At 33.5% G+C, this 16,088-nt stretch overlaps 2 protein-coding genes across 3 annotated transcripts; both read left to right on the forward strand.

Moving 5' to 3' along the window:
- LOC109360718 lies at window positions 3,293-9,697 on the forward strand. The gene is made up of 5 exons (XM_019605784.1): window positions 3,293-3,462; window positions 5,652-5,821; window positions 7,943-8,126; window positions 9,131-9,237; window positions 9,316-9,697. Exons 1-5 carry the CDS (start codon window positions 3,391-3,393, stop codon window positions 9,395-9,397), a joined length of 615 nt encoding a protein of 204 aa, XP_019461329.1. The 5' UTR covers window positions 3,293-3,390; the 3' UTR covers window positions 9,398-9,697.
- On the forward strand, window positions 12,515-15,867 carry LOC109360716 (rho-N domain-containing protein 1, chloroplastic-like). 2 transcript variants are annotated; one of them, XM_019605782.1, is made up of 2 exons: window positions 12,515-12,639; window positions 14,521-15,867. In XM_019605782.1, the coding sequence occupies exons 1-2, from the start codon at window positions 12,600-12,602 to the stop codon at window positions 15,675-15,677; spliced, it is 1,197 nt and encodes a 398-aa protein (XP_019461327.1). In that variant the 5' UTR covers window positions 12,515-12,599; the 3' UTR covers window positions 15,678-15,867. The 2 variants fall into 2 exon arrangements, with proteins under 2 accessions (XP_019461327.1, XP_019461328.1); XM_019605783.1 differs by lacking the exon at window positions 12,515-12,639 and adding an exon at window positions 12,727-12,842.

Consider the following 16,088-nt stretch of genomic DNA (forward strand, 5'->3'; position numbering starts at 1 on the left):
TTAAAAGTAGGTTGCATAATTGAATGAGAGATATATGGATGAATGACTATCCCGTGACTTTTATCGTGTGAGAAGTCTTTGACGATATTAACAATGAGTTTATCATTTAATGATTTCAAAATATGAAGCCATGTAGAGATGAATTATGAAATATGTAATTCATTTGATTAACTACGTTTAAATTTTGTGATTTTAACATTAATGTTTTCACATGCTTATATATGATGATATTTACTATTTTAATCTTTAACATATATTGGACAAACCCTACTCTAGGCTCTTATTCTGTCACTAGATGCAGCCATAATATTATGGCTGTAATGACCGCCGCAACCGCATCACACTATAATTGCGGTGGGATCCTGAATTGCAATGATGTGACCACATCGGGTTGCAGCACAACCACATTTAACCCCATTTGTACTATAATACGTTGCATGGTATTAGAGACTGGACAACTATGAACATTGCATTTTTTAGTAAATTAATTTGGACCCTTATACTCGGTACTAATAAGCATTGGATTAGAGCTTTAGAGACTCCATTTTCTGTTGCAAAACTCCTATCAAATGCTTCTTGTTTGGCAATACATTGTTAAGACTCTTTATGTTAATTTGGTATGAGGATTGGATAGGAAATGGTTTGCTTTGCAACTTGGTTTACTATGTTCATATTATGGATACATGCAAGTTTGTTTGTAATTGTAGGTGAATAATGCTTGGAACATAAATTCACATGATATTGCTATGATACGGGAATTAAGGACCATTACGTGTAGTTATTATAGGCAACGGAAGATCATGTCACTCAACACTATGCATGAAGATTAGCACAAAATAAAATTTCGTTATTATAGGTTTCATTGGAGAGGAATGAGATTGAGGAAACTAGAAATTGAAGAAAAATGAAACCTTGATAAAAAAAGGTTATCGTTGGACTCTCGCCCAAGCGAGAGCTGGCGCTCAAGCGATAAAACAAGCCAATCCTTCTAGAGACCTCTCGTCTAAGCGAGGTCTGGCGCTCAAGTGATAAAATTAAGCCAATCCTCTTGGAGACCTCTCGCTCAAGTGAAGTCTGGCACTCAAGTGATAAAAGCAAGCCAATCCTCCTAGAGACCTCTCGCCCAAGTGAGAGTTGGCACTCAAGCGATAAAAATAATCCAATCCACCTGGAGACCTCTCGCCCAAGCGAGAACTGACGCTTAAGCGATACAAGCTTGAGAACAAGCTAATTCTCCTATCTTAAGGAAAAGTTTCCTCACACAACTTTTCACGCCTACTAAGGAGAATCCTAGATTTCAAGATCACTTCCCCATTGTTAGCACATGTGTTTAGGTCTTGAGATCAAACAAACAATTCATACGTATAAGCTACTAGAACACTTATTTGAGTAATGTTCATCCATGGATAACCATAGCATTACTCCACACATATACATAACTTAAATGATATGGCTTAAGAAACCACACGTACTTAATCCAAACAAACAGACAATTGATTAAGTACAAGATTTCTTAATTCCTAAGACAACTCCTAAACTTATGAGGGAGTTTAGGAGATCTTGATGCCATATCCTGACACCACTGTGTCACGATGTTTTCTCCCTCACCTGAGTATTTCGTGCAAATTGTTTTCTCGACTTTAGGTGAAAGTAAGGTGTTCAGTCTCGTCTTGAAATCTTCATCATGATAACAACCAATATAAACACTAATAAGAATACTTGATAATTACAATTCTTATATAGTGACACTTTATGAAAAAACTTAATTTTTAATCTAATATAGATTTAATCACTTTCATCCATCCGATTCAAGATTAAGTATTCTTGAATCATCATTTATCATTTAAAGTCTTAAAATAAAAATAATACTTTAAAATAAAACTTTAACAAAACTTGTACTTTTGAAGTAAGACACTCTTACTAAGAACAACATCTTAAAGTAAGATTATTAAGTTAAACTTACATTTTTAAAGTAAGCTAACTTAAATAAAAATCAATACTTTAATTAAGACTTTTTAAGTCACACTTACCACTTCAAGGTAAGCTAACTTAGCCAAAGTCGACACTTTTAAATCAAAACTTTTTAAGTCAAACTTACCACGTTAAAGTAAGCTTATCTTAACAACGTCCACACTTTAACTATATTACTATCCAAGACTTTATAACACTTTAAGTTTATAAAGTCAAGACTTTAATAAGTCATCTTTTATCCCAAATCATTACTTTAACTTGTAAATCAAAGGATAACATTTACTAATTAAACTCTTAACACATAATACTTTTTTAACAAGAAGTCATCATTTTCCGTAATATGGTTCACAACTTCACCAATGAGCCCAAGGGGTGTCATCCAACAACATTTCATTCTAAGTAATCACATGACTTTTTAGTGTTGATAACACATTCATTAAGCATACTAACAACACTACTTTAACACTTTAAAATACACTTAAACTCATAAACTTAAACATTTTGGATTTCAAAAATAGAAAATAAACTTTTCCTAAACACATATATAGGCCACGATTTTTAGGCCAAATGACAAGGACTAGACCTCACCAAAATAAAAGAACACATTTATTGATCAATTATCCGTCATAATATATCCTAGGAGAAAGAGGTTTATAAAGGAAAATTCTAAAAACATATGTGACAAATTAAACAAACAGAACTACCAACAAGGTGTTGGTTTAGTAGTGTAGGCCTCACTTGATCTCTAAGGCTGATGGTTTGATTCCTGTGAGCGACACTTATTGTGAGAAATAGCCACAAACCCCAAAAGAGATTTATTCCTTAACCAAAAAGGTAAGGGATAACCTTGATAGTACAAAAAAATAAATAAAACTACTATCTTGGTTTTTTAAAAGTTATTTTAGTGTTTTAAAAGGTTTCTTTTTCCAAATAAGTCCCATAAAATTTCTACTTCCAACAAATAAATCTTTTCATTATGTAATTAAAATGGTACACATGACAAATGTTGTTACTTATACTTGGGTTGAAGAATCAGAAAACTTATCCCAAACAAAACAAAATAAGGAGAGAGAAAAAAAATTAGTTGAAAGAGGAATGGTGTAGTTTTTTTCCAATAAAAATGTGTAAATACATATAGTTCTAGTAAATTTTAAAGTGTAATAATTTGATAATTGAGAAAAGTAAACTCAAAAAATTATAACATCTGTATTACCAAAAAAGATAATAATGTCTCTATCATGATAATAAAAATATTAAAACTAATAAATTTGACCTATATTAAATATTTTTTGAAATCATTTTAAACTTTCCCATGGTTGAATTCACCCATTTTCTTGAAGAATAGCTCTTGAGTCTAAAAAAATAGAGAGAAAGAAAGTTGGTTGGGTTAGAGGGTTTTGGTTCAGTTTGTAAAGTGCAATGGTTTCGTTGTCAACATGGGTTCGATACATTGCTCACAAGCTTGAATACTCCGCCTCTATCGGCTGGAAGGTTCTTTACTCTTCAATTCATACCTTCATTTCATTTACCACTTATACTCTCCAAAACTTGTTTTTTTATGTTTAATTATAAAAACATTGTTCCTATCTTTGAGTTTTGGTGTTAATTGTTAATTCTAGCTATGCAATTTATAAGATCCCTGCTCCAAAATAGAAGAAGAAGAAGAGAAATGGGAAAAAAAGCTGTTTTTTTTTCACATAACCCTTGTAAAGTAACTCTAATCAAATGTGGTTCTTTTATTAGGTTCTACAAGTGTTCTCCGCTTTTGCTGCATTTTAGGGTCAGTTTGTTATGCTTAAAAAATGATTATAAGATATTGTAGAAAAGTGATTTTACAAAATAAGGGATTTTTTGAGATGCTGAAAACTATGGATTCTTGTAAAAGCTGAATTTCAGCTTCTGCTTTTTTTTTAAAGCCTAACCAAACAAGCTTGTAAATATCATAAGTTGAATAAAGCTTAAACAAACATGCCCTTAAACTGCTTTCATTAATTTTTTAATTAAGTTCGTTAAGGTTGTATTTATGGGGAGTGTGTGGGTTATAAGGAGGAAGTGTGAGGGTAGGATGCAACTCGTAAAGAGGGAAAGTTAGAAGTGATATCATAGTTTGCTTGGTTGTCAAATGATATGATGTTCTGCATATTCTATTTGCTGTATTTTAGTTTCCACGTCATAATGGGCGGATCAAGTAAATGGTTGTCCCTGGATGTTCTCACTTAGGCAAGCTAAATATTTTCGTAACCGATGATTCGCCCGTGTTTCCAGATGCAAGTCGGTATATGAAGATTTTTCACCTCATGATTTTTGTGATTGGAAGTTAGATTTGCAAAGTAAACTTAAAACTGGTCTGCTTTGAATTGTTTAACATGGTAATGATACAACATCCAAGCCTTAGTCCCATTAGATGGGGTCGGCAACATGGTAATGATGATGAGAAAATATTATAATTTGGGTATTTAATAGGGTTCATCTCATTAATGTTCTAACTTCTAACACATGTGTAGATTTCCAGAAATCACTGTGTAGTTTAAAAGGCCATGCTCGGCATGGAACCTTGTTGATGCTTTGTCAATAGGCTCTCTAGCTTGTAGGTTTGAGATACGTAAATAAGATATTACTGGATAGAAGAATTTTATATCTGATGAAGCTTGTTTTCTTCAAATCAGGATCTAAGTAGTTTGAAATGAATTGCATTTGGAGTTTTCATGGCGTTAGAGTGGATGGGATATTAGAGCTTAAAAGTTTAGATTCTATATTTCCTCCCTTTATTTCTATTTATTATAAACAAAGTGTATAAGTCTAAGTGGAACTCTTTAAAAAAGAGAGTTAACTGTAAGTCTAAACTGCGTTGCATAAGAGGAGGTGATAAGTAATAACTGTTTACACACTTGTTTTTTGTGTGTGGGTAAATCAAGGACTTGTTGTTTTAATTGGCACTTATAAATGTATGCAAGGTTATGGCCTTATGGGAGGTACCCGTGGCTTGAAAACCAGTTTCTTACTCTATGTGAATTCTGGCAAGCATTAGAAAAACAAGGCATCCCAGTATTCTATTTCTAGCTTCCAAGGTTATGATTTTATCTTGAGAAGTTCAAACACTAATCTTTATGTTTTAATTTTGGCTCTCTCCTTCTCTTCAGCTAAATCTGTTAGAATATTAGGGGTGGTATTGACTTTGGCGGGTTATTGGGATGGGGCATGTACCAGTAGCACACTTGTATTTGGCCTAGAATTTTATTATAATTAATAGGAATATTAGGTTAGTGTTTTTATATCACAGCTTAATTATCATTCAGGGTCTAATACAAATATATTCTCTCTTTTGTCCTTCTCCGTAATGTACTTTGAGCTTATACTTGGGGTCATTTGAAGCATAACTTTGTGAAGAACATCATATATGAGCTTTGATATTAAAGGCGAGGGAACTCTCCTAAGGCCTACCTTTGTGGGTGTTATAACATAGAACCTTGATGTAAAATGTTTAGAATAATAGGCAAGTTATCTACTAAGCAGAGGCATATGAAGTAATATTTTTCTTTGTAGTTTAAGTTCTACAATTGTACAGGTTTTACCTGCTTTTCCTCTATTCTGTGGCTGTGTATCACATTGTTAGCAGTAGCACTTAAAAGCCTCTCCTTTAAAGTATTTTCTGACTGATTCAGTGTTGTCATGTGAAACAGAACTATACAGGAGGTCAAATCACAGACACACAGCTAGGTGATGCTGTTTGGAAGAACCTTTTTCAAGGAAAGTTAACATACATGCACTGGAATAAAGGAGAGGAGATGGCCCCTACCATTGCTGGAAAAGCAGTAACTCTTGTTCGTAAAATACCAATTGCTGATCCAAAGTAACTATACTTGTCCAATTCAGCATACATTTTTCTTTATGAAAATCTATTGACTGCTATTGCAAGTTGTTTGATATGGGTCATCCTAGGTAGTCAATAGCACGCTATAGCGCCGCAATAGCGGACTGTAGCAGTATTTCGACCATTACCCGCAACGCCATAGTGGATAGCGGTGCAGATGGCTGTAGCACCTGTAGCAGGTCAAATAGCGGCAAAATTGCAGGGAAAATAGCGGATCATGACCCGCTACATGTTTTATTGCGAGTGGAACCCTAACTTTATAGAAGAAAAGTATTTTTTGCTCCTCTTTTTAATAGGTGGCTGGTTTTTCACTAGGGTTTTAGGTAATTTAACCTCCCATTCTTTCCCTTCTACTTAACACATTGATTTTCCTAGGCCATGTGATTTTTAATTGGTTATACCTTTCTTCTTCCAAATTCCAGTTCACATGTTCAATTGCTTACATGTTCTTCATCAGCATAGAACAAAATTGCAAGGCTTCCTAATTTACGATCATTCTCCATCTTTTCTTAAAAGAAAATTCTTGGTCCCTGATTGTTTGCCCTATCATCTCTTTATTGATTCTCTTATTAACCTGATTGAACCCAATTGACATCATCTTCGTGTGGTTCAATTTCGTGAGATACAATTCTGTTATGGCATCCAACTTTGATCAACTCTAGAACCTTTAATACTTTTTTCTTGATTATTAATTAGGAATGTGTCTTTAATATGATTAATTTTAGTATTTATATATGTAGGCTATAAACTACTTATATATATATTTTTTTCTTAGCTGTAGCGGTTGTCCCGCTATCCCGCTATAGTGTTTTTGGGGTCGGCCGCTATGCTCTGCTATCCGGGACTGCCGTTTTTTTACTACTAGACCAATAGACCATCATTGTGAACTACAGTGATATAGAATTCACACTTGAAGCAGAGTTACTTACCAATTTCAATATCTTTTATGGTGTGTCTGTGTATTATTTAGGAGACACCATTTTCTGTGTATAATTTTTTTGGTTAAATTAGAGTTTGCCCGTTGTGGTTTGATTTCACAAATGAATCACCTGTTTTTTTATTTCTGCTACCCACTTTATCCAAATGACATTGAATCATAATTTTTATAATAATGAATAATAAATGATTTGCAATGACTTATGCATTAAAGTAGGGACCTTCTTAGCTTAATTGCATATTTTTGTATGCTATATCAGCTCAACATAATCTCCATCATAAAAAATAATTTTGGCTGAATGTTTCAATCTCTGTTATAATCCAGATCACTTATGAAAGTGGTAGCTATTCTTTCGTTCATTTTTCATTGTTATGCAGTAATATATTATTTTCTTGGTTTGTACCTTTTCCATTTCCACTGTTTCGTTAGTTTTTTTTAAGCGCATACTTGATATCACGATTCACGCATTAGGGTGTGCCTTGGTGCAATGGTGCTATTGGCGGAAACCACCTTTCTGCTCATGCAGTAAGAAATAAAGTTTATTCATCTACTCCTCGTCAAACCCCACAAATATTCTTGTGTGCTAGGCTGCCGTTTTTAGTCAGTAATGTGATGCTATGAGGAACTACGTGTAATGTTGGTTCAGGTCCCTTTCTGTGTTCAGATAGATAAGTGGCTCCTCGAGGTAGGTATCTAAGATTTTTGCTGTCCAAGTAATTGTTCTTCAATGGTTGGGCCAATGATTTAAATTGCGATCACGACTACTGTGATTGCGGTCACTGCAGTACGCATTGTGGACGTTGCGGTGTGAAATTTTTTATGATTAAAAAATTGTTTTGAATTTGATGCGGCCCAAATGCGATATAATGTGATTGTATTGCAGCTGCATCATTGTAATTCGCTGTCACACCTCAGTTGCGGGGTGATGCGGTTGCTGAGATCACCACGATCACAATGTTGCGGCCACATCTGGTGATACATTTCACAATTTGATACAATTGGTTGTGCAAATATACAGTAATTGTGTCTACAGTTTCTGACCTGCATTTGTTCCACAGAAGTTAGTAAGAGATTGACTGACAATTGATGATTTCACCCGGAGATAATTACTTAGTGCATGCACATTTCTGTTATTTGTTAGTGATATACATTTTCTTTGACAGGACTGTTTTTGTAGGAGATGTTGTAGTGTTGAAGGACCCCGAGAAGGCAGATAACTTCCTAGTCAGAAGATTAACTGCAGTTGAGGGTTATGAAATGGTTTCTACGGATGAGAAGGATGAACCCTTTGTTCTTGAGAAGGAGCAATGCTGGGTAGCGTCTGACAATGAAAATTTGAAAGCCAAGGTATAAACTGCTTACTTTTCTTGTAAAGTAATTGTTATATTTGCATTTCCAATTCACTATTACCTATATTCTATCAGTAGATGGATCATTATGCATCTCTGCCACAATTTAAAGTGCTATTATTGTATTATTGTTGGAATAGAAATTTAAGATTATAATATCATGCAATAAAGCAAGTGGTTCTTATCGATATAATATCATTCAAAGCGATCACATACGTGTAATTGCTTAGAATTTTTGAAATTTAGTGTGTTAGGTTCACATGAGAACTAGCTAGAATTCAACGGTTTAATTGGTTAAAATCTATAGAATTACTAGATGGTGCTAGCCAATTCTTACACATGTATCAACAGATCCTGTCAATGTGACTTGGACATCGGTTTTCAGCTAAACCCCCCTTTTATCAAGTCAGAGTCATAGAAATGAAATAGACCACAGCTTGGCATGGCAATTCTGCAAAGCATTTTAGAATTCAGTTTACAACAATTATGTTGCTATAGGTGTATGAGCTTGTGACTTGGGTTTCTCAAGTAGAAATGTTTAATTCACTTATTTCTGTCATAATCTTTATGAAGAATGCTAGCAACACACTTTTTAATGCAGGCTTTGTTATTGGGTCGAATTTATGTGGCCCGCTAAATCATATGGTTCCACTTTCAATTTAGTGAGTCCACATGAATTCCGCGATTTACAAAGTGCGTGTTGAAAAGAGTGTGTGTTAGCATTTCTCTAAACTTTACTGTTTTGAGTCGTTAGTAATACAAAAATAGCTTCTTCTTAAACAGTAAAAAATAGCTGTAACAGTAACAGAAAACCTTTTTAAGTGATAATTGAGCATATAATTAATTTTGAACCTTGTATTAAGTATCTCTAAGCTTTGAAGTGAATGTTTCCAGAAAGTCTAGTAGGATCTGCTGTAATATTTTGGCTATGCTTTTGACTGCTCAGTCGCTTGTAGAACAAGTAATAATTCCTTTGCTTAACGACCCCAATCCAAATGGCAGGAAGCAAATGATAGTCGAAAATTTGGTCCAGTTCAGATGACAGACATTGTAGGCAGAGTCATATATTGCCTGCGAAATGCCGTAGACCATGGCCGTGTAGAGAACAGGTAAACTAAATTTCCGACGCATAATTTATTATGCACATATTGTTTTGTTTTTTATTGATATATTCTTCTTCTTTGCAGTGATTTCAGCATGCAAAAGGATTCACCAGTGTTGGAAGTGGAACTTGATGTTGATGAGATGGTAAAGAGTCAGAAAGACTAAAACATATGCCCTCAGAAAAAACTAATTTGTTCATTTTAAGCATGCTCTGATTTGTTCTTGCTGATCTTCTTTTTTAAGCACAGAGGAATAATAAAATATTTGATTTTTGAGTTGTTGCAATGGAATGGTGTTGTTGTTATGGGAATGTCCTTAGATAAGTCTGTATATCAGGCATTGGCTCTTTCTTTGTAACTGCAAAATTTGAAGTGGCTCATGTGTTGAAAATTGTTGCAAGTTATTTGGCTCCATTTGTTGATGATGATAAAAGGCTACATTTTAGAAATTATTGTTTTAGCTATATATACTTTTCTTCCCTGGGTAAAAGTTGTGCCTAGTGCTACTACTATGCTCTACTACGTTTACGTGTTGAGTTTTGAAGGTGAATTAATGGAAATAGAAGGTTTGGGGGCCATGAAATACATTAGTGAGATGACTCCGATCCTCATTTATCTTATTTCCCCTTCAAAATTTAACTTGCAAACAAAATCTAAGTGTTCACTTATTGAACTGTAGAATGAGTTTGATCAAGAACGTTTTAAGTGAATCTTAATTGAATCAAATAAAACTTTCTTCAACTCATTTCAATTTATTTGACTTTCATTTTAATGAACTAAAATTTATTGTTACTAACCTGCAATGCATAATGCATTCACAGACTGAATAAACTCTAAATGGGACCTCTCTCTATTCATCATTTCTTCATAAACATCTGTCCTTTGATGAGTTATTGAGATTAATGCACCTAATTTTTTTTGTTAAAGAAATCAAAAAATGTTGGTCTCAAACACACAGGTATGAGTACCCTGGAATAAAATATCAATAGGGGCGTTAGCAGTTCCGGTTTAAACCACGAAATTGGTAGAACCGAATCAAACCATAAAATGTGGTTCAGTTCAGTTTTGCGGTTGGGTTTGGTTATTTATTTAAGGAACCATTTATGTTCGGTTCGGTTCATGATTTTAAAAATTTATAAATTGTTAGAACTCAACAGCATATTAAGTAAATAAATACTAGGGAATAATGTTAAAGTGTTGTTTGTATTCTTCAACCAATTTTGTGATTTAAATTATCATTTTTGTTTGCATTGTAGTGTTATAAATGTTACTAAATTATTGTTATATTAGTGTTATCTATATAACTACTTACTAAATTGTTATATATGTGCTACTTTCTCAATATCTTATGATTTAGAACATATTTTTTAACTTTCGTGGTATTAGGTTTGAAATTAATATATACCATAAATTGTTAGACATGTGTTCTTACATATGTTACTACTTACAATTGTGAATTGTAATATTACATTTATTACTAGTATATATATTACTATTATATATATTACTAAATTGTTATACATGTTACTAATAGTAAATTATATTGTTATATATGTAACTAATATATATATTACTAATTCTGAATGTACTATCATATATGTAGTCTTTTATTTTTTCTTCCTAAATTACACAATTTTTATATGGGTTACTAACTTATTAGTTTAAATTTTTTACACATTTATTCCTGATTTATATTTTTTGGATAAATAATATGAGTGTTTTTCTTTTTATGGACAAACAATGTTTCTTATAATATATTTTTAATTTTTAATTGATACAATACTTTTTTTATATAGAAAATCGTGGAACCGAACCATTTATGAGCGTTTCGGTACCATAATAAAATTTATAGTTGATTGAGGTGTATTAAACTATTTCTTTATGTTCAATTCAGTCACCAAATTAAACCAAAAACCGAACTTTTATGTTCCTAACTATTTACCTATTTTTATGTTGTAGTTAATATAATAATTTTAATGTTTAAGTATGTTTTTAGTATCTAAAAAACAATTGGCACCCTACATGGTGCTTTAATTTTATATTTTCTTTTTATTTCTTATTTTTAGTGTTTTTGGGCATCAACAACCAACAATCATCTATCTGGAAAACCAAAGATCTAATTGATTATAGATGCTGTTGACAATCTTTGTAGGATTGATAGTTGAAGTTGGAGATGTTATTACCATTGCTATTGTTCAACCCTCTCACCATAGTCATTCACCACACATTGTCCTTCTCACCTTTGAATCAATTCTACAATCCCATAAAACATCGTTGGAACCCATGTACATGAACAAGTCACATATTCCCATGGCCTTGGCATGAATATTATAGTGCAGTAAGTATAGAAAATGTCAACATAAACCTTTAATTATGTCGTTACACTCTCCAACTCTTCATGTCCACAATCTATGTTCTGCTGCATTGGAATTCTTTTCCCTTCAAAATGTCAAGACAATTTAGAAGATTACATGGAAGTTTTTAACTGCGATGACGAGAGCCATAGTGCATTACATTGAGAAAAGAAAAGGATGTATGCATAACAAATTTTTATATTGTGAACGTATCATTTATATTCTTATAAAAGTTAAATAATGTTTTTTAAGTCATGAGAAAAATGACTTCATAATATAAGAGTTTTATATATTATTACTATATCATCTATCATTCATATATTTAATTATCATTGATATAAATAAATGATATATTGATTATATATAGATTTTTACAATGAAAATCTATTCTTAAGTTCATAACATTTCCATTCTTAGTTCGGTTCAACGTATTATTTTATATCATTCTTATTTATATTTGAGTATCACAATTTATCCATAAGTTTTTTATTTTATAATAACAAACGATTTCTCTGTCTTTTTTTTGTGCTTTCCAAACCCACATTTTCTTATTTAGAATAAACACAAGATATTTCTTGTACAAATAATATTACATATTCTTAAAAAAATAATAATAGCGAATGAGAGGATAATATTTTATTTAAATAAGAATGGATTATTATCTATGATCTAATTCCTAATTTTTTTGGTATCATGAAAGTATTCACTTTTGGATAATAAACTAATCCATTCCAAAATATATATTTGTCCTCTTAATAAATGTTATTTTCAATAATCAAACCATTAATATTTGGATTATCTTAAAGATCTAGCGAACCTTACATTAGTAAACTAGTTCTAATCCCAATTTGTTAAGGTTAGTCAAATTCCAAACAAACTCGTTTGGAAAGGAAATTGATGTTGGCGAAAATATCCCTTATGATGGGTCCACCATCTTTCTAACAGATACACACTGATAAGCGAAACAGTAAGAAGCTATTGAGTCTCACTCACTGTTACTTCCTCAGTCTCACTATGTCGCAAACGCCGCATCTCGTCGTCGCTAATAACGTCGGTAAGTCACTCTCTCCTATTATTCTCTCATCCTCTATGCTTTGTGATTATTCTCCTTCTTTTTTTCCCCATAAACTTAATGGAACACACAATAACCTTAACCACTTAATACTAAATAAATAGCTGCTCCATTTTCAAAAATCTACCGTGTCTCTTTTTTCATTTACTTACTTTTGTATTGAACACTAGGGTTTTTGCATTGCAGTGTGTTGCTAAATTTCCTCTATTATTTTTTTAAATTTTTGTAGCTTTGTGATAGAAAGCTTCTTGCTTTATGAGTTTTTTTAATGGTTTTGTTTTTTCCCTGCATTTTTGTTAGCTCTATGTGGGAACTAATGGTTTGAGAGAGATAGAATATTGTTTTCATATATGAGGTTTTGGTGTTTCTATTGCCTGTAACGTATTTGATGAAATGCCAGTGTTAAACTGTAGTAGTTGTTGGACATCTAGTAGTAAAAAATCGGCAGTCCCAGATAGCGGCCAACCCCAAAAATACTATAGCGGGATAGCGGGTAGCGGGACAACCACTACAACTAAGAAAAAAAAATATATAAGTAGTTTATAGCCTACATATATAAATACTAAAATTAATCATATTAAAGACACATTCCTAATTAATAATCAAGAAAAAAGTATTAAAGGTTCTAGAGCTAATCAAAGTTGGATGCCATAACAGAATTGTATCTCACAAAATTGAACCACACGAAGATGATGTCAATTGGGTTAAATCAGTTTAATAAGAGAATCAATAAGGAGATGATAGGGCAAACAATCAGGGACCAAGAATTTTCTTTTAAGAAAAGATGGAGAATGATCGTAAATTAGGAAGCCTTGCAATTTTGTTCTATGCTGATGAAGAACATGTAAGCAATTGAACATGTGAACTGGAATTTGGAAGAAGAAAGGTATAACCAATTAAAAATCACATGGCCTAGGAAAATCAATGTGTTAAGTAGAAGGGAAAGAATGGGAGGTTAAATTACCTAAAACCCTAGTGAAAAACCAGCCACCTATTAAAAAGAGGAGCAAAAAATACTTTTCTTCTATAAAGTTAGGGTTCCACTCGCAATAAAACATGTAGCGGGTCATGATCCGCTATTTTCCCTGCAATTTTGCCGCTATTTGACCTGCTACAGGTGCTACAGCCATCTGCACCGCTATCCACTATGGCGTTGCGGGTAATGGTCGAAGCACTGCTACAGTCCGCTATTGCGGCGCTATAGCGTGCTATTGACTACCTAGGTTGGACACTTTCATTATTAAAGGAAGTACTCTTCTCCGAAACTGCCTTGGGATTTCTTCTTTCTGAATACTTTCGTTATGTTTGTTTTGAGTTTTGACAATGTTTGGATTTTCTATGTGATTCCTTCCCTCCTGCTTATTGCTATTGTTCAATTCAAAATGTGGTAAATAAAATTGGATGGTCATTATGCTTATTTTAAGTTGTATTAGACAATGGATTGTAATGTTGTATGTTGTTGATCAGGATTCTTTACCTTTAGAAAGGTTCTCACCAAACTGAAATAATGGATTTTTTTTATTCTGTTTTTCTTTTGTGATTGAAACAGTTACTGTATTTTCGGTCAATAGGTTTTATCTGCAAGCTGCTTCTAGAATAGTCTTAAGTCATCATGACTATAGCGTTATTAGTATGTTCTTAAGCTGGTTTTTTTATGGCTGGGTTCCCATTATTAGTCTTCTCACTTTGATGCTTATTATCCGTAAATTCAGAGGTTTGAGTACGTGGTGCCTTGTGTAGGGTTTCTCTTGCAGCCTTGTTTTGTGTCATTTACTGTCGTTGTTTATTTTTCATTTCTCATAGACTCATACTTTACCTTCCTCTTTGTGGGTGTTTGTTGAATTGGTTTCAATGATATTGCAGGTTGTGGAATGTCAGAAGTAAGGTGTCTCCCATGTTCAGGCGTTTCTGGAAGGACAACTGCTATATATTCTTGCTCTTCTCTGAGTCATTACAGCATTCATTCACATGTCAAAATTAGAGGGCTAAAGTGTGCTTCTGCGGGGGCATCTTTTGTGTGCGAAGCAAGGAAGAATCCAGATTTCTCAAGGCAAAACAAGCATGGGTCCTCCAGAAGCAGGAACAGGCACAATGAAAGTAGAGATAGCTTTGAGAACTTCGAAGAAGATATGTTGTCTTTGAAAAACGGACCATTGGTATCACTTTCTACTGCTGGAAAATCCCAGGCAACTGCAGCCCCTGGACCTAGAGAGAAGGAGATTGTTGAGCTATTTAGGAAGGTTCAAGCTAAGCTGCGTGAGAGAGCTGCTACCAAGGAAGAAAAGAAGGTTGAAACCCCCCAAGGACGTGGTAAAGAGAATGGTACTGTTGATTCCCTCCTCAAGCTACTGAAGAAACACTCAAATGAGCAACAAAAGAAAAGCAGTGGAGGAGGCAGAGGGAAAGATTTTAGTTTGGACGGGTCGCAAGAAAGTAGTCAATATGATGGTGGACGAAGCACTAAATTTTCCAATTTGGATAATGCTCCAAAGGATAACTCCCGAGAATCCAGCTTCTCATCTGTAACTAGGCCTCGGTCAAGTTTCCAACGAAGGTCTCCTGTTCCTCGTGTAAAACACCAGTCTGTCTCTTATAATGAGGAAGATACTAATGTAGTGCCACCAAGTAGTGAGGTTAGAGTAAACAATCATGATCAGAGAGATCTGAAGCTTGATCATAAGGTGGAGCCTAGTTCTGAACTAAATCTTGATCATGAGTTAGAGCCTGATTCTGAACCAGATCTTGATCTTGAATCGGAGAACGACTCTGAACCAGATCTTGTTCCAAAGGACAACCTGTTCTTCCCAGATATCCCAATTGCTGAGTTGACAGATAATGATTCTCATGATTCTGAACAAACATATGAGGAGGAACATGCAGAGGAACAGCTAGTGGTTCAAAATGAGGATTTGAGTGCACTGAAGCTGTCTGAATTGCGGGCACTTGCGAAGTCTCGTGGCCTAAAAGGGTTCTCAAAAATGAAGAAGGATGATCTTAGGGAGTTGCTAACTGGGAATTGATTCTGATCAACAATTTGCCAGACAAGCAACAACAGACAACACATGTCAGACTATAAAATAGATGTTTCTTTTCTGTTTTTACCCTTCATTCTATTTGGTGTTTTGTATTTTTTCCGAAGTCTAATGCTTCTAACTAGACGAGTTTTATACATTTGGACATCATTCTTTGAATCCTTCTTTATTTTAAATATCCATTCACAACTAATAAGTTTTATTCTTTCATTCAAGAAGATCCCAAACTTTAATATCATGTATAGATTTCATCTCATTCTTCCCGACATTAATTCACTTATAAAAGTTAGAACTAGGCATAATTTGATAGAAATTGACTGGTTCATCATCTATTAAACTGATGTCATTTTCATGTTTTCCAAGAAACACAATATAAACATTTGGGGTTGCATTTCTCCT

This window comes from Lupinus angustifolius, chromosome LG11, assembly GCF_001865875.1.
Source record: "Lupinus angustifolius cultivar Tanjil chromosome LG11, LupAngTanjil_v1.0, whole genome shotgun sequence".
Classification (NCBI taxonomy): domain Eukaryota; kingdom Viridiplantae; phylum Streptophyta; class Magnoliopsida; order Fabales; family Fabaceae; genus Lupinus; species Lupinus angustifolius.

What these genes read in the sequence shown, in the direction of transcription:
- LOC109360716 (XM_019605782.1), top strand. Translation starts at nt 12,600, where the DNA reads ATGTCGCAAACGCCGCATCTCGTCGTCGCTAATAACGTCG. An exon ending in CGTCGTCGCTAATAACGTCG is followed by an intron (nt 12,640 to 14,520) that starts GTAAGTCACTCT and finishes ATGATATTGCAG; the next exon opens with GTTGTGGAATGTCAGAAGTA.
- LOC109360718 (XM_019605784.1), top strand. Translation starts at nt 3,391, where the DNA reads ATGGTTTCGTTGTCAACATGGGTTCGATACATTGCTCACAAGCTTGAA. An exon ending in ATACCAATTGCTGATCCAAA is followed by an intron (nt 5,822 to 7,942) that starts GTAACTATACTT and finishes TTTCTTTGACAG; the next exon opens with GACTGTTTTTGTAGGAGATG. An exon ending in ATGAAAATTTGAAAGCCAAG is followed by an intron (nt 8,127 to 9,130) that starts GTATAAACTGCT and finishes TCCAAATGGCAG; the next exon opens with GAAGCAAATGATAGTCGAAA.